At 31.7% G+C, this 27,372-nt stretch overlaps 1 protein-coding gene across 2 annotated transcripts in view; it reads right to left on the bottom strand.

Moving 5' to 3' along the window:
• The window catches only part of LOC119831817 (transcription factor HNF-4 homolog), a 45,182-nt gene that overhangs the window by 14,731 nt on the left and 3,079 nt on the right, over positions 1-27,372 (bottom strand). Inside the window, exon 1 of one of the 2 annotated variants that reach the window (XM_038355353.1) lies at positions 9,718-9,875. The exons of the other annotated variant lie outside the window; for it this stretch is intronic. Within the exon in view, the coding sequence (XP_038211281.1) occupies positions 9,718-9,736 (19 nt within the window). The 5' untranslated portion in view covers positions 9,737-9,875. Of the gene's footprint in view, positions 1-9,717; positions 9,876-27,372 lie in introns of those variants that run through there. 2 annotated transcript variants of the gene reach the window in all.

Below are 27,372 nucleotides of genomic sequence, written 5' to 3'. Positions count from 1 at the left end.
TGATATAGTACCTATCCTTTATTGCTTTTACATCTCAAATTTTATATTTTGAAATTAATGAGTGAAAGAATAAATACGCATTGTACATGTTAATTATGATGAATTGAGGCACCTTCATTCCCAATCATTCGGACACCAGAGTTAGCACCCACCAAGTAGGCAGTTAAATACAAGCATAATTAAAGTCTAGCAGCGAGTAAACATTTGTTGTTTAAGCATGTTTATTTCCTTACATTGAAACACAATATCATTATGAAGGCATTGACCTAGGACCTTATCATTTGTAAACCTACTCATATATTTTCACGACCCTCAATTAATATGCAACATGCACGCGTATGGCATATTAACTACGTAGCATATTTCTTTGCACTTGTAATAATGCGATATTTAAATCAAAGCAACGTTTACTAAATTAATGTTTTATTGTTATAGGACAAAAACAGTAGCTTGTATTAATTACTAGCGGTCCGTCCCGGCTTCGCCCGTGGTACATATAGCCTAAAGCTTACCTGAATAAGTGGGCTATCTAGAACTGAAATAATTTTTCAAAACGGACCGCTGAGATTAGCGCGTTCAAACAAACAAACTCTTCAGCTTTATAATATTAGTATAGATTTGTTATTGGTAGAATAAATATTCCTAAGTATCAAATATTTCCATTTAAATGAAAAATTTATGGACGAAAATCATCCACTTTCAGACTATGTATGACTATGGCCGTTTTTATTACCCTGTTTATTAAGTGTTTTGATAACTAAACTCAGACAAATCTATCCATTTGCACTAACTTATATTTCAATATTCTATCTATCAATCGGATAGCCTTTACTACTCATTTTGTCTATCTGTTATTAGGAGGACTACTAATAGATATAGCACGCCCATAAAAATCTATTTTACCTGCGGCTTGTAGTAACTTCAAATCGCTCATCCGCTAAAATTGGCCAGTAAGGGGTATGGTTACTAGATATTTATATATTAGAGATAAAAAACAAAATATTTCAACATACTCTTTTAATGTTCTCATGAGTTATTGTTTATTTTAGTGGGTGTCGAGCACGCTTCGGTACGAATTGGACCAGGTCGCACCGGGGAAGTACCACACCTCCACAGAAAATGGCATGCAACTGTGTTTCGTATAGTGAGTGGGGGAGCCGGAGGCCTTTTCCTAGCACGTTCCAGTCCATTCCTCCTTTCCAGTCGTTAATCCTTTCCTTTTCCCTTACCCCATAAAAGCGGGCAGCGCATTCGTAGAGGCCACTACCTTGTGCGAATGTTCATGGGCGGTGGTGATCTCTTACCATAAGGTGAACCACCAGCTCAGTTGTCCGCTATGACATACAAAAAAAATGAAAGTAAAGTAATAGAAATACGAGCCGCTCATTTTAACTTTACCTGTGTTGACCCGAGATAATAAATAAATAAAGTCTGACTCAGAAGTAATAAAGCTATCTACTGGCGAAACATTTTTTGAAATAGGTTCAGTAGATTTTGAATTTATTCTTCACATATAAAAATACCAATCTATATAATATAAGTGTAGATTTCAAATGCCTGGATTTTATGATAAGTAAGTAAAAGTAAAAGATCATCAACGAAACAGCCAATTACTCATTATAAATATAATTAATATATATCTACTCATCAATCTTCTATAATTTATATATTATATTATAAGTATATTATGATAAACAAACGTTCCCTCAAAAAACTTGGCTAAGAGAGATAAATCGCAATAACAGTATTTATTTAATATTCCTTTGTGCAAAGAAAAAGTATTACTCCGACTTTATGAATCATCTATCTACATAAATGAAACTGAATCGCCAAATGTGTTGCTAAGTGTGAAACTCGGGAACGGCTCCATCAATTCGGCTATTTTTTAAACGTTCTTACTAAGGCACAAGGAAGGTTCTTATTGGAAGAATGTAAAAACTGCCTTCCGAACCGGTGGTAAATGTTATAACTGTGTGTGTGTATAAGAAGTCTAATTGAATAAATATTTGAGTTTGATTTTGAATAAGTGTATGACGGGTGAAGCCGAGGCGGGGCGCTAGTATATATTTTCATATTCCTAGTATGTATATCTATACTTAGATATGTGCGAGGGAAGATGTCATCTATCCTTGGTTACTAATGGATAGCGTTTATCCTTGAATGTGAAATAGAAAGAAAGAAAGAAAAACATTTATTTTGAAACAGACATACACACACACACAACAGATCAAACAGAAGAAACAAAAGCATACAATAAAAAAAAAATAACAGGAAAAAAAATTTACACTTAACAATTATGTGTGGCTGCGTATGCCAAAAAGGGATGCCACTAAGGAAACCTGAGGCTTAACGCCTCAGCTCTGATTTTCAGTGGTATCCTTTCGACATCTGGATAAATATAAGTTGATGATTGATTGATATGATATAGTAACCGAAGATCTCTATCTGTTATCTCCAATACGATACTGCTAACGGCCGTAAAGCTATAGATATATACTATACTAGCGCCCCGCAGTTTCACCCGTAATACTATATCCCGTAGGAATATCGGGATAAAGAGTTGCCTATGTGTTATTCCAGTTATCCAGCTATCTACGTATCAAATTTTTCAATCGGTTCAGCAGTTTTTGCGTGAAAGAGTAACAAATATATATACACATACACATACATTCATCATCTATAATATTAGTGGGACAGGATAGGATAGGATACCCATCTTGCTATGTACGTACGCTTTCGTGGATGTTACAATATATAATTAAACGCAAATTTGCGTTGTAAAACATGCTGATTCATCGTGATGTTTTACTTCACCGATACATATGGGAGCAGCGATTATGAGAATGTGTCTAGTCTCGACCTTTTCAGTTGAAGCCACTACTATGTCTTATGATAACTATAGTTATTTTCCAATATTTTAAAAAATTACACGTTTCATTTTGTGTTTCCATACATTTATTTTTCTTTAGGAAGAGCCAATTGTAGTCTGTAACTAACTTTTATCTAAAAAATATTATAAGTTATTCTTTTCATTATTTCCTTTACAAAGGACATTTAAGGTTTTTTAAAGCTCTACTTTGATTAAATTTGAAATTTTAATTTTATATACAAAAACTACAACCGGTTTTGGTATCTGACCATACTGTTCCGAAACCTGAATTAATTGCTTATTATTAAAAACTCTGTATGAGCTGCGTATTAAGTCTCGAATTCTTTCATTTAAAACTAGCTTTTACCCGCGGCTTCGCACGCGTTAAATTCGCGGATTAGTTTAACAATATCATTATACGTTTAAATTATAAACCTTCCTCTTGAATCACTCTATCCATTGAAAAAAAAAAATACCATAAAAATCCGTTGTGTAGTTTGAAAGATTTAAGCACACAGAGGGACAGGGACAGACGAAAGCGCCTTTGTTTAATACTATGATAATTAAAGACATGTATTTTATTAATTTAACGTATATGTAGGTAGCTTATTATTGTGATTTTGGCATTTTCACGCATCCATGCGAAGATTGAAGGCAGGTTTGTTTGTGTTAAATATATATAATACTACCCACTAACTGTTAGAGCGACAATGAGATCATCGATTTTTACATGCAATTTAAATATTTGTTTTATTGTGAACTACCTATCAGCAACCACTATACGTATATTATACATATATAAATTTGACCATTGTATTTCTAAGCACGTTTTTAGATTACCAGTTGACTATGCACTAGGTGATCAGTTATATCAAATCAAACGTTTTACGTAAATCTATTTCTTAGATTCTCTATTTCTTCATACACCAGATTCCTACTAAATATTTTAAGCAGAATTTTATTTTGATTAACAAAATAATACAATTTCAATATATTTATTTACTATATATTCATAACGTATTCTTAATAATGAAAAAGAGTTGCAGTAATAGTCCACAATATTCGAATATAAATCGGTTGGGATTTTTATAAAATAGACAGAAACACGTATGTAGTAACAATTTAGTTACCTACGGCAGAGATAACTTAATCACAGTTGGGAACCACCTAGCCGAGTGGAAGCAATTTATATCGAAACACAAAAATGCACAACTTGATTAAAAAAGGTTTTTCAAGAAAAATAAACTGTGCTTCTAAGAAACGCGATTGATAAATCTATTCAAGAACTAATGAATCTATGTAAAATGGACAAACCTATTAAAAAATATATGTTTGTATGTAATTTACATTTATAGTCTTTATACATGTAAATAAGATGTATGTATTTTTATTTTCATTTTATTTCAAGCTCTTCGTGTTATATTTATTTATGTATTTGTAAATGTACTGTATTTATTTAATTGTAAATGAAAAAAAAAAAACAAAAATCTTCACAACATCCCACCAATAACGCCACAAGTCAACCAGAAGTATTACATTGTGATAAACAGCAAAAAAACTCCATGCGTCTGAAGTTTTTGTTATTTTAAATTTTGCCACAAAAATTAGCCTTCATTTTACATTGTAAGTAATAAATTAAAGATACATGTTTTGAATCTGGTAGGTTTTTATAAATGTGCGTTGTTTTTATATGAGACTTAGTTTGTTACCTTCATGATGTATTTATGCAATTAGTTTTACCGTCTGATATATTATCATGTTATGTTTAAATGTAGTTGTCTCATAAGCATTGGTACAAAATTTTTCAAATATAAAATATACCAACCTGAATCAAATCAAATATTGAATGTACCATATTAATATGTTTAAGGAGTTTGTATATAATGATACAATCCTTGATATATGAAACAAGAATTGAAATCTTTTCAATTCCCAGCTAATTATTTTATCAGGGTTTTAATGTCAAAGTTTGTTGGTTTTATTTCTAAATCAATCATTGATTATGACTAACGTGATACATCGCTGAGCGAGAAAGAGGTGAAAAGAAATACTGGTAAAATTGGAGGTTAGGATCAATGGCAGATCCAGCTTTGGCCCCAGGGCCACACAAAGCCGTGTTGAAATAACACTTTTGGCGCCACGGGGAGCAAATACATAAAATAACTAAGTATCTCCTCGCTATCGCCACTCGCTACACGAAAAAAATAGTATAGACGTAATGCATAAAAAATTTGCTAGCCTAAGGGGGAGGACCGGTCATCCAGGGATCCGCTCCTGTCTCTGAATATTATTAGCAATGAAGTATCGTCGAGCACAAATTGCCATTAAACAAATACACAGCACTGTTGTTACGTACATAATATACAGTATATTTGTCAAGTATTTATACAGTATGTATGACGTTTTAACCTCAGCCTTGACATCAAGAATAGGCAGACGTATTCGAGGAAAACTGCTATTATATAACACAAACTCAGCTAACGTGTTATCGGTAGCCATGACAGTAGAAGAGCGACTTTAGGCACCCCAAATGTAGAAGTTGGAATGTGTAGATTATATATAAACTCTCCTTTATACTAGATATAGCATCCCTTACAGATTTAAACATAAACGACGAAAAGTTATTCTTGAAAGCTATTCCTTTAGAAATAAGAAATCTATCCGTATGATTGTATCTATTATTATTTTGCTAGCTGTTGCCAGGAACTTCTTCCGAGTAGTCAAGAATGTTTTTTTTTATTGTGCCTATTGAATATATCAAAATCCTTTATTAGCATATATTATAGTAACTATCGGCATGCCAAATTTCAGCACGATCGGTCCAGTAGTTTGGACTGAGCGTTGATACATCAGCCAGTCAGTCTGTTACGTTTTATATATTAAAGAAAAATTGTGATTATTATTTAGTTTTTCAGAATTGCAGTTTTAAGCAATTGAATGACCTAGTAGTGAAATAATATTAATAATTGTCTAATAAACATAGTATGCAATATTTTCTGCCAGCCAGATTTTTTTCAGTGCAAACTCTACATAGCGTAGATGTTACTACCAGCTTAATTTAACGTAAAAGAAGAAGAAAGGGACCTTTTACGAGTTAAGACTTAACAATGTACAATTAGGTAAATCAATTACTCGTAAACAGAATCATTGTATTTGCTTTTAACAAATTGATAACCGTTTAATAAGCATGACTTGCATTTGACTTCTAGAAAAATCCATCGCAAACTAATGGACTTTGATCGGTGCATTGCAATTCATTATCGACATACCAAACCTATAATTATATAGCATATAAAAAAAATGTTATATATTTAATATGTATATATATATTATAGAAGCTTATTAGCTTATATAATATACATCCTTCCTACTAATATTATAAATGCGAAAGTTTGTTAGGATGTGTGTATGTTTGTTTCTCTTTCACACAAAAACTACTGAACCTATTGCACTGAAATTTGGTACGTAGATAGATAGCTGAACAACTGGAATAACATATAGGCATAACTTTTTATCCCGATATTCCTACGAAATACATACTTACGCGGATGAAACCGCGGGGCTCAGCTAGTAATTTATTAAAATCTTATTGGGATGTTTAAAGTAATCTGAATTGATAGCAGTGGTGGTTCAGTGGTGAGGACCTCGAACTTACATCGAGAAGTCAGGGGTTTGACCAAGCGAGCCTGCAGTAAATAAATTGATTTTTCCATTTATCTGCGCACTATCCACATCGCCGCTTCTTGAAACGTTGAAGAAAATATTGTGAGGAAACCGGTATGTCCAAGAATCAAAATTTTGACGTCATGTGACATCTGCCAACCCGCACTTGGCCGGCGTATTGTATTATGGCCTGAACCCTCCAACCTACACTTGGCCGGAATTATGATCTGAACCCTCTTAGGAGGTATGTTTCCATGCAGCAATAACGTAAATGGGCACGTATATGATGATAAAATTTATCAATTGCATTATCATACATTCGCTGGGTAAAGTTAATTATTTCGTTCTTACCCTAACTTTCCCCTCTTGTTAAAGCATGAATGCTATTCTATTATGGCACAGAAGTTTAACCTTAAGGCCTTAGCAACAGACACGACCGCATGACTCATATAGTAGTAAAATTCATATTTATTTTAGTATCGATGATTATTAATACTCAGAAGAATTCCTTTATGCGGATGCAATATAGGAAATGACAAAGTATTTTGCAGTTTCATGGTAGGTATTCTTCACTTATGTTGAATTGTTTTCATAGAGGTACTTTTCCTCAACAATTAAGTTATTTACACATCTAATGTGTATTTCTTTGAATACCTATATTTGTTCACGTCATAGCGAGGTTAAACTTGTACTAGTGATGTTTTATTTAAATAAAATATGTTTCGATTTAAGGGTTTGAGGTACCCAAAGGGTAAAACGTGACCCTATTACTCTAAGACTCGGTGTCGTGTGTGCCTGTCTGTTCGTCGGTCTGTCACCAAACTATCTCTTGAATCGTGATATTTTGACACTGAAAATATTCAGGGACGATGTATTTCTAAGAACAAATAATACAAAATCAAGGTTATGCAACACTTTATTTGGACATAAATTGGATGGATGACTAATGTTTATTTAATTAATTAGGAATAAAAACTTCTAAGGAACCCATAGCATCGCGACTCCGACTCGCACTTGACTGACTTATCTGTATTGGTTTTAACTTTTCAGTATCCGTATGATTAGAATTGAGAACCCAAATGTTCAGTTACAATAATTATTTTATATTCACTTCTACCTTTTTAGCATTTTAAAACCAATTTTGTATTTAAATCATCAAACTAATGTGCTATATTATTAACCAACTTTCAATCCATTTTCAAGGTCGCAGTCTCGTCCCTATTTATACCTCTATGTTAATTTATTGAGTGCAAAGATATGTGCCTACTGTAATGCAGGCCGACCAATTGGCGATTCTAGTTTCACTACAATTGATACTAATTGTCTTCTTAAAGAACCTCATCTGGCAACCGTGACAGCAATTATGGGTTGCAACCATTGATTATGTGTAATTTTATATGATACAATTGCACATTAATAAGAACTGCAATGTTGCATGACTATGAACATAAATCATAACAACTGCACTCATCTTGTGTTTTATATTGCCAAAAATAAGAAATATATTAGGATATTAGAGGCGTTAACAATATTTTCTATGCCTTCATCCTCATTCACAATTATATTAAATTGTTCAATCACATAGAGCCTAGGAGCTATTAAGTCTTTATAGTTGGAAAGAGTCGAGTTGGAGGAATGTATGTAACATTACTATTTATAAAGAAAAGCAGCATACATGACAGCGAAATGACAGTATTGTAAATTATTTAAAATTTTAAATATTATAAAATCTAAAATAAATGACTACACGGATATCTATGCAATTTAGCATACAAATATTTTGATTTAAAAGATTATTACTACTATTAACTTTTATACTTTTATGTAAGTAATATGATTTGTAAATAGCAATTTGAGTGCAGGTGAGCAAGTATCTGGCTTTTATCAATGTTTATAGGTTAAATATATTATGCTAAAATTAAAAATCTTATATATAAAATTCTTGTGTCACAGTTTTCGTTGCCATACTCCTCCGAAACGGCTTGACCGATTCCTCTGAAATTTGGTAAGCATATTGGGTAGGTCTGAGAATCGGCCAACATCTATTTTTTATCCCGATATTCCTACGGGATACGGACTTACGCGGGTGAAACCGCGGGGCGCAGCTAGTATAACAATATAATTTATTCTTTTTGACATTTATAACATTTTTGAAATAAGAAGCCCCTTTGCTTTTTTTTCATATTAATATCATAAATGTATATTGTATTCTAATGTCACTAATGACTCAGCTACTAATGAGTGTAAACAATAATTTATGACTAATTAATCAATAACAGATTGATATTATAGGTTTAACTAGAAAACAAGTTTTACATAAGAATGACAATTATTTGTATTTGGATACAAACAAACAAATAGTAATAGTGATTATTAAATTGTGTAAATTATCAATTTCTTTAGAAACTTTCACAATTACCCAGTTTTTGTTTTGAATAGAAAATCAAAATATAGTTTTAATAATTGTTTTACTAGTTGAAATTGTTATTTACATTCTTATCAGTTTTGAATAAACAGATAGGAGTAAATTTATTATCTTGTGCAACAAATTTTTCATAAAAAACAAGTAAATACTGCACTTGAGAAATACATAATACAAAGTATCTCAGATATTTATTCGAAATATATTTAAATTAATTAAAGGTTTAGTGAAGTATGAGTGTGCAATATATATAAGCTTTTTATTTTTTAAATGTGGCCTTTAAATGTATTAAGATAAGGTCAATAAAAGCCGATTTTGTGTAATTAAAAGGTTTTCTCCAAGGTTAAATTCATGAGATTGTAGGCATAATATATTTCTTATACTGTTTATACACAAAACTTGTTTTAGTGATAAACAATAAATAAAAACCACTTAACACATACACATGATAAGCATTTGTAAACTAATTTGAGGTCAAACTCGTTCGGTAGTTCCGCAATACTGCCCAGCGTAGGACCAATAAGTGTTAAATAAACATATTCAGATCATACCATTATCTTTCTATTTAATTTACAACCAATACTCGAAATTATTGTGATTACTAGTCAGACGTAATATTATAGAGAGTCAGAAGTAATATTATATCAAAATCCTCCACAAGTTAATATCGCGTGAAGGAAGTGCATAACTCTAATTGTGTGGAGATAATTGACTTGTTTACGTATTTCCAATGACGTAGTATAAAACTAGACTCTTTGCTTACCTTCGTCACATAGTCCCATATTTGAACACTAACACTATAATGTTTATAAATTGTAACGATATTGATGTATTGTATAGGGAAAAATATTTATTTCAACCACGAAAAAGTTCTTACAAATAGACAAACTCAGAAGTTCACAACTCAGAACTGACAAATGACAACTAGGCCTTCTGAGTTTTGACAGTTTTACCTGTCAGCCTGTCATAAAATTGTAAGTACTTTTAACTTTGATATTAACGCCATCTATAGTAAACATCACTGTTAGTTATTATTATGACTCTTATTACACTCAACAGATGGCGTTAGTCGCTCGAGAAAAATGCTGAGATGACGAAAAACTTGATTTGTTTTGTATATAATTATGTATTTTGCGGCAATAATAATTATGAACCGATTTAAATTTATACAGCACTGAAATAAATTGTGCGATGTTAATGTATAAAATAATCTATTTCTTTTGCTTAGCATATGAAAAACGTCTTAAAAATTATAGCTTAACATGTTTGAGTAAAATAAAAATTAAATATCAAATCAAGCAAACCAGTATACATACATTTCAAAAGTCGTAATATCAAATATCTTTAGCAATATTAGTATATTTACCTTTACTTTTATCTTTGTTCCAACTTCCAACTATTGATCTACTGATATCTTAATTTAACAAGCAAATCCATCTCAATTATAAAGGATCATTACATATTATGTTCCACCCAATATTCAAGCACTCTGTGTGTGTACCACTAACTGATCCACTGCATAAATTTTAATTATTTCTTAATAAAACACGAATTATTAACTTCTTGCTGCTAATTTATCATTTGATGGAAGCGAAAAAAACTGTGTTATTTACCTACTCTTTAAATCATTTATAGGGATAATGCAAAAATAGTTCACACATGCGTCGGCGATATAATACAAAGCATAATTTACTAAAAAAATGTACCATGCAACTGAATTCGGTAATTTCATCCTTTTTCCGTGTTCGCTTCACGTAAATAGCATAGTATATTTTATGTGAACAGGTAGCGTTTATATGCACACTGGAACACATCCAGAATCTATTTGCATGACGAATCCATTTGTGATCCAATATGATTTACGATATATAACGTTATTTATTGATTAACAGATTTGTGGTAGTATTTTCTTGTGTTTGGTTTCACGCGAGTATTATACATTTAGAAATTAAAAACTTTTCAACGGATTTTAAACGAGCGTGGTCACGGGGAGACAGTCTCCCCGTGACCACGCTCGCTGCAAAGTGTTCGAAACGTCGGGTTAATAATATAATGAATAAATCGCGTTTAAAATCCGTTGAAAAGTTTTTAATTTCTAAATTTGTGGTAGTTTAGTTCATGAAAGTTTTGAGGCATAATTCATGGCATTGAAGGTTCGATACTCTATGTGTGTCACTCATGAAAGTCTTGGGAACATTATTATCACGTAAATGGTAAACATTGACCTTAAGAAGTTATTCGAATCCTAGATGAAATGTTATTACTATAAATTATATTTTAGCATTTATAAAATACGAATAGAATTCAATGACAAGTAATGAAAACATGGTTATTATCGTAGGGATATAACAACCAAGTATAAAATAGTAAAATCGATAAAAACACAGGACAATATCTTATCTTTTCGATATAATTATCTCTAAACATTTTTTAACGACTGAAAGTATTTTATTGCGTATCTAAAATTTGGGCGTATCCTGATAAGAAAGATAACAAATGATAAATACAGATATACGAAAAAAACAATTGTCGATGTCCTCATCATAAATGTAAAAGAAATGCGATAAAAAGATCTGTTTTATTGAAAATGACTACTGTCTATTTTTCAGAACTTCGATTGCTGGAATTTAGTAGATAATATCGGTATTTTTAGTTACTTTTATCACATAAAAATTGTAATTATCTAATAAAACTTGTAAAAACCTATTAAAGGTTTGGTTTTTCCTGGCAGTATTATTAATCCATTTTTTTTTTTTTTTTCATGTCACAGTCGGCAATGGAGCTGGTGGGACGCCTGATTGTAAACGATACCACCGCCCATGGACATTTGTAGAGGCGTAAGATCGATTGCAGACCTTACGCCTCTACAAATGGATTGCCGACTTCTTTAAATTGGGAAGGGATTAAGAAAGGATTAGGATAAAGGAATAAAGGAAAGGACTGGGAAGGGGAAGGAAAAGGATATGGGCCTCCGGCTCCCCCAGTCACCGAACGAAACACAGCAGAATGCTATTTCACGCCGGTCTTCTGTGGGGGTGTGGTACTTCCCCGGTGCGAGCTGGCCCAATTCATGCCGAAGCGTGCTCGACTACCACATACAATCCATCCATCTTCAGCACTCGTATAGTCGCTTTTGAGTGACGGTGAAGTTTTTACCTTATATAAGAGTGGTGGTCAAGAAGGTTATAAATAACTATTACAACTAAAGATTTTGAGTAAGGCCATCGAAAAGTAAACCGGTACTATACAGAAGATCGGCGAGTAATAGTAGTATGCTTTTGATCTGGATACTAAGTAGTAAGTATCACATACGTCACACGTTTCTCCATTTAACGAGGTGATTTATCCGTACCGTATTCTTATTGCGAAAAGTTCTCCACCGGCAGCAACAACAGTTGTCGAAGTGGCCAAAATGGAAGATTTTGCAATAATGATTACGGGTTAAATAACCCATGCGCTATGATCACGATTGAAGTCTATAGGTTTAGGCTATTAAAAATAAACCTTGTCTGCCTTTTTATGTCACAAAAATATATCAAATTGCATAATTATCTATAAATTCGAATTTAAAAAATATGTCCTTCACGGGTTTTTTGTAAAATCTTAAAATTTAAGAGGAAATAATTTTTTGTGATACAAATGTGTTTGGATTCATACCTGCTTGTTTATTTGAAAACTAAAATTAATTCGGCGGCGATTGTTGCTTTATATCTTCGTTAGTTATTGCTCTTGAGACTGTCCTTTAATAAAGAATACACGATGTAATGTGTAAAGGACCATATTCGTAGAGGTGCAACTGTAGTGTATGCTCATGGAAATATCATAGGATAGAGCTTTTAGTTGCCAATTAGTAATTCTGTTTAAAACAATTGCGTGTAAGTCCATATTATACCAAATCATTGAAAATTTTAGATTATCAACACTTTTCTCATAAGTATAGTTTTATTATACAATTTGATTGACCTATCGTCGATAGAAAGGCTTTTTATTTGGATTTTAGTATTAATCCTTATCAAAATAACTTCATATTCAAGATTCCTTTAATACCTTTTTATAGCTTTTTAAAGTAATCAATCAATACATATAATTTGAAATACATCCATAAAGATACCAGACATTCCATTTGAAATATATCACGAGTTTAATAAAAATGTCAACTATGGATATAAAGACAGTCACGTGGTCACGTGTAAGCGTCACTCTCTCTCTCTCTCTCTCTCACGTCGTCTCTTAAAGAACCCAATACAAATAGAAGGGTATACGTGAGTCTATTATAATTTATTATCAAAATAGCTTTTGCCCTTTTTTTCTTTCTTTATCTTTTAAATAAAACACAATCAAACTCCGTGGCGTAGCTTTAAAGATTTAAGCATACATAGGAACGTAGGGACAGAGAAAGTGACTTTGTTTTATACTATATAGTGATACCTATGTGAGACCGGGGCGCGCCACTAATGTTCATATAACTTGGAACGCACAATGCGTGGGATTCAGTAAATTCAGGAGATCACTTACATCTATCGTTCGAGGCTAGAGAAAAAGGCATCAAGACAAATTTATAAAACAGTTATTTTTCTCAAAGATAAAAGAGTATAATTTGCATACTAATTTTTTATTACTTTATCTGTGGTAGTACTTACTCTTGCCACGGTAGAATAAACTCTATATTTTTTAAAATTAATAATTTTTATTCAAACCTTTCTAATGTCGTAGATAATAACACATCAAAAGTAAAACGATTATATTTTCAAATTCACTGGTCGTCATCATCTCATCCATACCATTACACCTGACGGCACATATAATTTACTACTATACTAGGTCAGGGTCACTATATACATATAATCCAAATAAAAGTGTATATATTCCCAAACTATCAACAATCAACATCGTGATATTATGAAACAGATGCATGACCACAACATTGTTATGCAAACAAAGTATCTGCATTCAACGTCACTTGGCAGATGCGGTAGTGGCATTTGGCAAATCTCCTGTGCTTGCCGTTCAATGACACGTATAATTTAAAATAGATGACGTTGCACTGACGCGATCCATTCATACCTCTCGCACCTGTGGTATAGGTAGGACTTGTTTATAACTTACACCTCGGTATACCCACTGATGATGATGAGGGATCCAGCGCAAAAACTTGTCTTTTCACTGAATGAAGCCAATAGCACCCAGCTGTGACAGTGTCCATTACCAAAGAATACTCAAAGTCGCCCTAACACATTAGATTAACATTTATAACCATGAGTTCGAGTTATAGCAACCTTATGGTATAGGATTTACTCCTGTAAGAACTGATGATCTTCTTGTAATGATGATTCATTATATCCTACGAAATGCCATCAAAATAAAATCATCAGAATATAAGAAGTAAATTGCATCTTTTGATATTCATATTATTACTCTTGATATGAAAAATACTTGCACACATTATATTTAATTGTTTTTAGAAGCATAGCAAGGTCATGTTTATCGTGCGATTATGCTCTATGTATTTAATTATCTGCTTATTAATCTCGGGACAATATAATTTTATAATACTTTAGGATAGTGTTATCACAGTTTATGAGAAGAGCACTTTCTGTGCTACAGGAAGTGTGAAAGAGGATGTCAAGCCTTAATACGTGTTGTTTCATTTTTGCTTGCAAGCTTTTGATAGCAATAATAGATATTTTGTGCACATCACTAACCACAGAAGTATTTAAATTACTCACCTAAAGTAACCCTCGAAAGTATACAACGAAATGAATAAGTTTTTAATAATACAACGGTAAATCGAACTTAAAGCGAATAGTCTCATTAGCAATGTTTAAAATCGTTGGTGCAGAGGAATAATAAATATATAATTACTGTTTAGCATTAACCTTCGCGGGTTAATGAATGCCTTAAAACAGGAACATACGTGTGCGTACGCTCATACGTAAGTGATTATGGTGAGATTGATAAATTTACACAAATAATTTTAGTTTTCCCCGCGACTGATTTTAAAGCGACTTGTGTAGATTGTTTGGCGGGAAAAATACAAACTGTATAGTTTATAGAATTGACATAATTTATTTACGTAGTAACAATTACTATTCTGTGCCTACTATTCTATTGACGGAGCGTGTATTTAACCATATGTTTGCATCTTGGTCTTTTTTTCGGATAAGTGGTTTACCAAAAATATCGATTGAAGCCTTATTCCATTGATAAAATAATACTTTATTCCATAGATAAATTATAAACAAAAAGAAAACGTTTCTTTGGAGCTCACTGATAGCCATAAAATATATATTATATTCCAATATGAAAGTACCTATTAGTTTTGTGTTTAAGTCCATAAATTTGTTTTATAACTTTGAAGAGCGGCTATTAAGCAGTGTAGCGTTTATAAGGTATTGAAGATTTTCTATGTATAACAATAAATATAACATAAATTTGTATAATTACAGAGAAAAATAAAAATTTTAGCTTAGGTTTTTATTTAGGTATATTGTAAATTATGATTTATTCAGGTACATTAAAATACTTAACACATGAAATGTACTTTTATAAATATGAATTGTAAGTACTTATCGCATAATTTTAAAGCAACCACATTTTTTATTGTTTTTCTTGCACAAAATTACTGTGTAATAACGACATTGAGTTTTTTTACGTTTTTATGTAATGACTACTCAAAACATTGAATGTTGATTTTTATATTGTTCAACAAGTTATTTTTTTATTTATTTTAACTCCTAGTTTATTACAAGCATCATTTGTTGCTATTTTTATAAACAAGCGGTCTGCCCCGACTTCGCCCGTAGTATATGCATATAGCACATAGCGGTCATATATATACCCAACGGTGAAAGAATCTTTGAAATCGGTCCCGTAATTCCTGATATTAACGCATTCAAACAAACATACTTAGCTTTAGATTTAGATTACAGTACAATTATAAGTATCAGTTTATGATATGATATCGAATAAAAATAATTTATATAATATATATATAGAAATTATTATTTTGGTTGTAGCGTACTAATTTAAAACTAAGTATTATTTATTATATTATCAGTAGGTGTCGATAGATTAACATAGATACCAGTAGGTACTCGCACAAAAGAGGGCCAGTTTATTGTCGTAAATTGGGCTTGAGGGGTCATCATGATAATTCTAATCTCCTTCAAAAAAAACACTCGTTAACTCATCATTTAGTTGATCTAGTATAGTATTATGTTATCTGTGGTTGAACTTAATATTTACGTAACTGCTGTATAGTAAAAATATGACACGGGTCATAATAACTTCATTTATAACTTTTGAATCAGCCTGTTCAATCAATTTTCAGTTTGTACAGCTGAATTTTGTAGATACCAATTATTCAAAGTCAATAAATTATATTCCGGATTGTTAACTCCAATCCTTCCTCAAATCATGACCTTACTTATAGATAACAATATGACGTATGAACACATAGCAAATTGTATTAGTTGGCATAGGTTATGAATTTACTGGCAAGAAAATCACATGCTAGCATTCTCCATTATTAATAAACTGATACAACCAATCACTAAGTAGCGATTTCGACTGACACTGTATTATATTTAGTTTCTTTATAAATATAATGTATCACTTTTATAATTTATTGGCTCGTAATGAGTGTCAGTATACGATGAAAGCATGTGTTTATTTTGAACGACTCAGAAGTCATTGGGGCTTTATACATTGTATGACGACGCAATAGCGCTATGGTAAGTTACTCTCTGTTGAGCCAGTCTGTGGACCGTGGGTTTGAAAGTAATATATGCTATGCTCTATGATAATATCGTTAGGCGTCTATATATTTTTCACATTGTTTATGATATACATGTTAACACTAAAACCCAATAAAAAAATTATCGAAAATAAATAGGTTGTCATGACCGATATGTCTTATACGATATATTTTATTAGTTATAGAATTGATGGCAAACTCCTAACGTGTCCACAATTATGTAGAGACTCTAGGAATAATGAATACCTTTAATCCTTTAGACCGCCTCCTTGGTACAGTGGTTAACGCGTGAGCGTAGAACCGAGGGGTCCTGGGTTCGATTCCCGGTGGGGACGCACAAAAAAAAAAAAAGTCTCGGTCTGGCAGGACACAGAAGGCTGATCACCTACTTGTCCCTAAAGAAAATCGATCAGTGAAACGGATGTACATCATCTGCCCCATACCCCACTAGGGGACACGGGACTTCACTTAATCCTTTAGCGTTACGATATATGTAAGAACGGTAAATATACACGAACTTTTTTTTGCTGCATAATAATATCGTTCCTTGACATAAGACACTATCATACTTGTATGTACACTCAGACAATAGAAAAATATAACCCTTATCATCTATAATTATTTGTCATCACATTTTATTATGTCATAGCGGGCAACTGGGCTGGAGGTTCGCCTGATGGTAAGCGATCACTACCAGCCATGAACTTTCGCAGAAGTCTCTGCGGATGCGTTTCCTGCTTTTAAGTAGTAAGAACGGAATAACGATTGGAATGAAGAAATGGACTGGGACGGGTGGGGAGAAGGAAACGGACCTGCCAGGCTCCACTACTCACTACATCACGCCGGTTTTCTGTACAGGCGTGGTACTTGCGGTGGCTGGCCCAATTCGTGACTAAGCGTACTGGATTCCCATATATGATCACATATCGTTCGGGCAAAAATAAAAAAAAACTAAATTGGCGATCATACATTTTCCATTTACTATAATTAGAGTCATTTACGTTTACGTTCATCATGCATATGGAAATAATAAAAAATAATCTTCGTTACCCTTGAGGAGTCGTCACGATCGGTCACAGAATAATAAAATTGAATACAAAATATACATAAATAGGTATGATTATCATTCACCATTTTGTATGCATTTAGCAATAGTTTTTTTATGTATACACAATCAGAAGTTAATAACAGTTACTCGATGATGTTTTACACGATTCCTTTTTCCAATCAATGAATTGAAATTTAACAGAAATAGTTAATTATACTTTGATAACAATGAGTTCATCTTTCCACAATCTAATACCAACTCACTTATGAGTGGTAGATAAAGAACAGAGTAAATATAAAAGAAATCTATGTTCTTTAAATTATTATATCCATAGCGTTCATTATTAATATTTATAAATGAAAATTACAGAAACGAGACTGCATATTTCATTTATAGCTTCAATGCATTATGCTAAAAAAATGAGCATACAAATACATTACGACCATGAGGGACACAGCCTCATAAAGAAGGCCTTCTAAAAACCTAGTACTTGGCGGATAAACAGCAGAGTTTGTCTAAAAGGCGTAATAAATAAATAGTAAATATATAATCTGTGGCAGTAGTACAAGTAGCAACAGTTCGTGTGATCTGCAGAATTTCTAAATATATAAGGATCGCCTCGTCAGCTTTATATTATCTGTGCTCTACGTTTATAATTCGTGTTTGTTGCCATAAGTTGTCGCACCGGGTCCCGACCTCTATTGTTTGAATGTATTAATGTTTAACTGGACTTTCATTGTATTTGGTGATAATCGAGTGTATCTTTATTTTTGATCTATAGATTAAGTATACATATTAACATTGCTGTTTTACAAAAAATCTTGTTTACAAGCTAACATCCGTTCTGTTACAATGAATGTTGTTTTTTTTAATCAAACATATATTTTTATCACTTTTAATTAAATCTTAAAGATCATATTTAAAAATACCAATTAGTAGTTAATCTAAATAAATCATTGATAGTGCTTTCTAGCAATTATTATGTTCATATTCCAAATAACGCCACATCGAAAGTCGTAATTTTATGTTTAGACTAGTCAAAACTTTACAGTCGTTTGTGAGAGATGAAGATGATGCATTGAAATTTTTAGCGTTATGACACCAACTTGGTTTCTCGAGATTTCGAGATCAAGATTATCAATTATATGATAGCTGTGGCCAAGAGAGGAATTTTTTATTTTTATCCCAATTTCTCTAGTTTTACGCTGCTCAAAAAATTTAGCATTTCTGTTTAATTTATATGCCTACCTATAAGAAAATTATGTACTTATGCATAATTACATTATCGTCTAGATAAATTTACTTATACAATAAGATAAAACGAATGTTTATAGCTATTGAAGGTCAGATAAAATGGTAAAATAATATATGGCCATGAATATTTGTAGAGTTGATTAACCGTAATAAAATCGGCGCGGGATAAACTTTTGGTTTCAATATAATTGTTTTGTGTCCAAAGAATATTTAAATATGTTTGAATCTTATTGTAATTATACAATAAAGACACATGTAAGAATTTATATTATCATAACACGAGATTATACATTCAATTATACAATAATCCAGCAATATATCAATAATCCAATAAGTTCTCGAAAAATTTTTTCTGCATTTTATGCATTGTGTCTACTACAAAAATGCTAAATGTACCACAAAGATGTTAAATGTGTATTAACAATCTACTCATATGCTAATATGTACTATAAAGCTGAAGAATTTGTTTGTTAGCGTGAACGTGCTAATCTCAGAAACTTCTGGACCGATTACAAATTTTATGATTACACCGTTGGACATAGGCCATATTATATGTACCAGGAGAGAAAACAGGGCGGAATGAAATTTTTCTAAAGACATAGATAAATCAAGCAAATACTAAGGTGAAATATGGTTATATAAAAATACTTTAAGGACTAAACTCTTTGATAAAGGAATAGATACTTCCCAAATAAGAAAATTACCCGTGTACATCAACGGAAGAATCACATGAAGGGGATCGCTTGGGAAATATCCGTTGGCTGTCAATTGTTGAGAACTGAAGTAGCACGCGGTAATGATAATATCGTTTTATAGTATTAGTTATGCATATGTTTTTTTATGCATAAGGAAACTTTTCAGACATTACTGTTACAATATTTACCTGTCATTTTGGGCTAAATAGAAGCACATAACATTGACTATTATCACAGATAACATAATAATATATTAGTACTATTACTATAATTAGGAAATTTTTATAGCGACCTTTTGAAATCTACATGAGAGAATTAGTAATCTGTAATAGAGAATAAGTTAATTAAACCCATGGCATTTTAATAGAATTATATAAATATATCGCTGTTAATGCAATTCTAATAGCTCTTGAGGGGTTTTCCACAACTAATTTAAAAAGTCAAGACCTTAAAATATACCTCAACATACTGAAAACTTCTAACTTTTAATTCCATTAATATAAAGACTAATATGCTAAATACGAATGTTAACACAAATAGTTTCAACGTATCTGTTTGTATTTATGTCTATAATTCTCAATCTAAACACATTACATATATATAACAAATAAAAATAATATACCTACTTATATACACATATTTTGGTGATATATGGTGATATAAGACACCTTTTACCCTGTTGAAACTTCTCATTCCAATGGCAATTTCCTATGACCTGTGGAAAGATAGTCCGTAATAGAAATAACTGCGGTGTGTTTTATAAGAGTCCCTGAATGCTATATTAAATGAGTCACTGAGATAATGTCGTTATGAAGCGTTTATAGATAAGGGGCTTGATCGCGCATTGACCCGGATTCAAACTGTTTATCGGTTTTAATACTAATGTAAACATAGTGTTTTTAGGGTAACGCAATTTTTCACATTATTAGATTTCCAAGTAATTGCAAGGGGTCAATAAACTTTACTTTATATTCTTTATTCTGATGAAAATAAATACCAATATCTTAATAATCGGTCCCATCTAGATAGCAACAGAATATATATAGAATAACTAACAGAATTCGGTCCAAGTAGATTAAGTTTACTGGGAGTTGTTTTTAATAACCCCTGTTCACATTTACCCTGATCATTTTAGTAGTATTCGTCATAGTCATACCGTATTGAATATTGTCCATATACTTAGATATTTTACAATATTAATGTTTGATATGCAATAAAATTTTAAGATGTGGCGTATAGATAAAAAATCTAATCATAATTTGTGTCCGACGTATGTATCGTTAAAAATTACTTTTACGTGCGTGTAATTCACTTAAATGAAAAAGGAGGAAAGTCAAGCCTCGAGGGGTACATGGGAAAAAGAAGCCTCTTTGCTAAATAAGCTGTAATTCACCTCTTACAAGTTTTTCTACACATCCAATCAGCTGTTTCTTTGTGACTGTAAGAAAGATTCATACATAGTTACTATACATGCTTTCGCGTATATAATATTCGTATGATGATCCGGATAAACAAAGATAACCCTAGGTATATCATAAATTAACACTACATAATTAGTGCATGACATCTTAACTCATTAACAGTTATTGTGTAAACAGTTAAATAGATATTTTAATAGGTGTGTACCAACTTCCTATAACCACTACCACATATTTTAGAAGGGTATATAAATGATTTCATTGCTTGTATCTTTTTATTGCGTAAGCTAGGTGTTGACTTATATGTTTTAATATTAAACACGTGTCTATACATTCCTTCCTTTTCGTTTGGGTAAATAAGCTTGTAATTTTTTTGAAATTTAAACTTTTAGGAGGATTCTCTTATTTATACAGACGAGGCCACAAGCGTAAAGATAAAATGTGGTTTTAAGAGTTCAAAATGAACGAAGCGTAAACTATTGTACCAGAAGGCGGTCAAGTTTTCGAGTAACATATCATAATTTTGTTTGCTTTGTATGGAAAGATTAGATAAGATTCGATTAAATTGGCGCAAGCGTAATTTTATAATGAGTAATGACTAATTACAGCAATTTTTGGTTTTATTCGTTATCTTAAAATCTTGGTTTTACTCATTTTAAATCTATAAATTGTTAAATAAATATGAAACTCGATTTTACATTCTATTTGTTTTATATCCATTAATGAGGAGCTGGTGGGTCGCCTGATGGTAAGCGTTACCACATTTGCAGAGGCGTCAGGCCATTTGTAAACACGCTACTATTTCACGGCAATCTTCTGTGGGGGTGTGTACGAGCTGGCCCTATTCTTGCTGAAGCCTACTCGATTCCCACATTAAGAGACTTGACTTAAAAATCACGTAGACACAGTCAGTCATAAGTTCATATAAAAAGATTGTAGTAGGTTCGTAGGTACATTTTAAATTAATCTTGAATTGTCATTAAAATATGCAATAATCATATCTACAGACAACATTGTAGATAGCAAGATTCTAGTCTATCTAGTATCAACAACGTAACGTCTAATTGCAAGCAATTATTCATTAAAATCCATAGAACGTACGTACGTTGTGTATCTCGGTATAACATTGCATTTCATTGTAATGTTCATGTCTTATATTCAAACAGCCTTGGTGTATTAGACAACCGTCATATCATCATATCATATCTGTATTGTAAAATTTTGACGGATCTGAATTTTAGAATTATTGATTTTTAAAATTAAGAGCACTCAATACATCATCATCATCGGCCCATATATGTTCCCACTGATGAGACACAGGCCTCCTATGATGGTTTAGGCCATAATCCACCACTAGCCAAGTGCGGGTTGGCAGATGTCACATGTCGTCGATTTTTTTATTCTCAGACATGCCGGTTAGCTCACGATGTTTTCCTTCACCGTTTCCAGCAGTGGTGCTGTTATCCACATGTGCAGATAAATTGAAAAATCTATAAATTTCCTGCACGCTCGCTTGGTCTCGAATACCGACTTATCGATTTTGATCTTAGTGCGAGATCCTCACCACTGAGGCACCACTCAATACATTATATTATTATTAGCTTATTTACTTTACACTTATTCCCTTTTTAAATTTGATATGAAACTGATTTCGGAACATCATCGTCAGGCTAGCTTCCGTTCGCGGCTTTGCTTGCATGTTTCACGTTCGCGCCGACAGTCGTTACCTACAGTATTATATTTCACCCGCACAAGTCCCCGCAGGAATATCGGGATAAAAAGTTGCCTGTGTGTTATTCTAGTTGTCCAGCTATCTACATATCAAATTTTGATGCAATCGGTTCAGTAGCTTTTGCTTAAAATGGTAACAAACATATACATTCATCCTCACAAACTTTCGCATTTATAAAATGTAGGATAAGATTATGCTATTTGTGCCTATAATAGGCAGTTACTTACAAATTCATTCACCTTTACTTATCTCCTGAATTTCATTCCTGTTTTTAATAATTACTTTATTGGATTGTAGTTTATCTATTTCTATTCTATTTTATTTAAATGCATTCAACAAGCTTTGCCGTTTGGGTGTGAAATCAGAACAAACTACAATTATCCGGATTTATAATAAATTAATGAGCATAACCTACAAATTATCCACACCTTATCAGCGTAGTTATATTTGATTTTAATTTATAAACAATCCTTATTTAGAACAAAAGATTTTTCTTTCTGAAAATGTAGAAATTACGTGGACTGGTTATGAAAAAATTCGAAAATTAATTATAAATTACGAAATCGACGCTTAACGCGCAATTTATGCACATTTGAATCTTTATTCTTTACTCGGGTCTAAAAATTTATCCGTACCAAATTTCATCTAAATCGGTTCAGTGGTTTAGACGTATAGAAGAGGCAGACCCGCGTAAGTCCGTATCCTGTAGCAATATCGGGTTAAAAAGTAGCCTATATGTTATTCCAGTTGTCTACATACCAAATTTCAGTGCAATCGGTTCAGTCGTTTTTGCGTGAAAGAGCAACAAAGACACACACACATCCTTACAAACTTTCGCATTTATAATATTAGTAGGATAATTAATAGCCATGTCAAAAAGAGGCGTACATCGATGAGTAAATTTTAAAGATATAAGTTTTGACCTAGACCTAATTATTTCCATTTTCATCAAGCTCCTTAATCTGCTCTGTATAAATAACGCTATAAAAAATATTTATATGGGAAATGAAATGACTGTATTGTTAACCAGAATTATACAAATCCAATTTTGTTATGTAGACTTATTATTAAATTATCCCTTGCTCTTTGAACAAAAATATAGTAACTCTGTTTATACAAATATTCTGTAAGATATTCCAATTATGTAACATAAGGTTGCAATATATATTTTATCCATTTAATAAAGCAATAGCATTTATTTCCAAGCTTATTCAATCCAAAAAGAACTTGTTTGGCTACTTTCCGACTTGGCAGTCGTACTTGTAATTGCTTTCACATGGCAACATTGTATCATTTTATATTTAAGTAATCAAATGTAAAGATAGTGTATCTCAAGAGAATCATATAGCACCTAGACGTTAGTAGGTGCTAGTAATTATATTAGATTCGTTACTGAATGCTTATGAATAAGCCTTCTCGAAAATGGAAGTTAACTATAGTATTATATTATCTGTGCCTAAACCATGTATTGTAAAAATGATAAAGAAAAAATATACCATAATTATTAATTATTACTATTAAAATATGTATTCTGAAATGTAAAAGCTTTCCTTTGAAGGCGCGTAATATTGTGTATTTGCATAAAATAAGGTAGCGATAAGATAGCAAAAGAATTTTTGAGAGTACAGCGTCAATTCATGAATTTATTAATTTTGTAGCATGTTTCTACACTTCCTACTTAATATTATAAATGCGATATATAAAGATAAAGTTAGTAAGGATGTGTGTGTGTGTTTGTTGCTCTTTCACGCAAAGACTACTGAACCAATTGCAATTAAATTTGGTATGTAGACAGCTGGACAACTAGAAAAACATATAGGCAACTTTTTATCCCGATTTTCATACGGGATATGGACTTACGCGGGTAAAAACGCGGGGCCCAGCTAGTATATTATAAAGAGGAAAAACTTGTATTTTTGTTTGTCTGTTTGTTTGTTTGTAATTATAAACTCAAAAACTACTGGAACGATCTTCAAAATTATTTCACCATTAGAAAGCTGCAACTTCACTGAGTAACATGGGCTGTTATGTACAGCCATAGGTACATATTGTACCACGGGCGAAGCCGGGGCAAACAGCTATTAGTACGTCGATAAGAAAAATTATATAAAACATTTATTTATTTTTTTGTTTTTTTTTAGATGCGAAATTTGAATTCATAAATATGAGCTTTATTAAATTTTCCTATACGCCATTTAATTTTACAGAAGAAAACTGTTACTCAACCGGAAACCTCAAAATAGTTTTGAGTTCAAGGTATCATTATAATATTCCGATGCAGAATTATTTTTAGAATATGTTAGATGCAGTAATACCTAGGTACAAACTCGTATATTTTTGTGATAAATGAATAAGGATAAGATATTACCTATCTCAAGCCGGTAAGAAGCTTAATAAATTTGGAAAAGATTTAATACAAAATTTTATATTTACTTCATAATATTAATAAAGATATTTGTATAGATTTTGCTTCAATTGCTGAACTTAAGATTTAATAAGGTAATTGTTAAAAAATAAAACAAAATATGACTGACGACTCCAATATATAAGTATACTAAATATATCTAGTGTTTGTTATGATTTACAAAATTGGTCTGAGACTGGAATATCTGGCACTCCGGCCAAACCAATGAAATTTAGTGAATACCAGTAGATATAGTATTATGTTATCTGTTTTGAATGATTAAATAAATGAAGCTAGATCTATTTCTGTCAAATATAAAGAGATTGACAAACTGTAGAATATAAATTAATCAAATCTTTACAATGCACATTCCACAACTAATAAACATCTTTAACATAGCATAACAACCACAAGTTCTAAGCTAATAATGAGTATTTGTATGTTTATTCTGCTCTTAAATGAATGGACAGGTTCACGGCAATTAAACGAGATAATACATAAGCCCAGGTTATTAGTACCTTCCACGGGTCGTGATCGCATATGTTTAATAATTAATTTCTTGTATTTTTATAATGCACGTTAATTAAATTGATATTCATAAGGGGCTCGATTAATGAGCTGAAATAAAAAGGGATATAAATAATTACCTATACAAATAAACTTACACGTTACTTTAAGAAAAAAATACGGGTTTCTATCTACTAGCATACTTTCAAATTTAAACTATATATACCGTCAACATATACTATATATTATACATATTAAGTAAGTAATTACGTTAGATCTGGCTATTTCTACTATAGTAATGATTTAAAAGTTGTTCAAATAAGAGTCGGGTTTTGAATTTTACACCGATTTTCAATAATATAGAGAGTTAGTGTATAAGAATGGTGTGATACAATACATCTATTCAATTTATATAAATAAGTTATGAAAATGAATCGCCAAATTTGATGCTAAGCATAAAAAATTGGGCTAATTTTTCTTAAGTTTTTGTTAAGGCACGAAGAAGGTTCTTATGGATAGAAAAAAATACCACCGGTAAAATCGTGGACGACCGACTTTATAAAATTGAAAGAAATCGCTGCAATCAAAGGAACAATTTGAAAAAGCCTTTAAAAAACTGTATATAACAATTCAGTTATTCCGAAGGACACGTGGCATATTTTTAAAATGATTATTGTTACTCTACTATGAACAAAATGTATTTACGAAATATGAACAACAACCTTCCTAGCTTACACTAGGATATGTAAAAATGAATATTATACTGTATGCACAATAATTCCGTAAATTGTTGTTGCCTTGCCAGTTGTGACTTATCTATGTTGATAACAGTCTACTCAACGTACTATTAGCGTACATTTTCTTGAGTTTATCATCATATTTTTTACAACTCACGAAATCAAATGTTACTATTCATTAATTAGGAATGTTTTATAATATAGCAACTCGCAAACAAAAGGAGAAATGGAGAGAAGTCGTTTTTCTCCCAGTGTGTGTAAGTGGGATTTCATCTCCTTTTAACATTAATTTCTATGTCCTTTCTTGGGACTCAAGCTATCTCTGTACCAAATTTCATCCAACTCGATTCATAGGTTTAGGTGTGAAAAAGAAACAGTCAGACACTTTCGCATTTATATAGTAGGGAATAGGGACTAGTATGAATTGCACCTGAATGTTCCCTTCTGCTCTGATGATATTTTTTAACGACTTTCATCTGTAACATCTGCACTTGCGGATGTTTAAATAGAGAAAAGTTAATTGACTACTTCTATCTAACATTATAAAGATGAAGGATTAGTTTGTTTGATTAAAAGCGCAAATCTCAGGAACTACTGATTCGAGTTAATTTATCGTCAAACAGTCGATTTAGGAAAGCGATCGAGTTTTAATAAAAATTCATTTTCTTAGGTGACACAGAACACGACTAATTAATTAATAAATATGTTACAAGTATAATTTAATTAAACCTTTTGTTAAACCGAATGTCCTTTAAAGATATAATTATGGTTAAGAATGATGAAAATGCAAAATTTGTATTATCAGATGATGCTGCAATATATCATTAATATAAACACATAATATTTATGAACATTTATCTATACTTA

The sequence above is a fragment of the Zerene cesonia genome, chromosome 14 (genome assembly GCF_012273895.1).
Source record: "Zerene cesonia ecotype Mississippi chromosome 14, Zerene_cesonia_1.1, whole genome shotgun sequence".
Lineage (NCBI taxonomy): Eukaryota > Metazoa > Arthropoda > Insecta > Lepidoptera > Pieridae > Zerene > Zerene cesonia.
The sequence above is the reverse complement of the archived record's forward strand: the minus strand, read 5'-3'. Positions and strand labels throughout refer to the sequence as shown.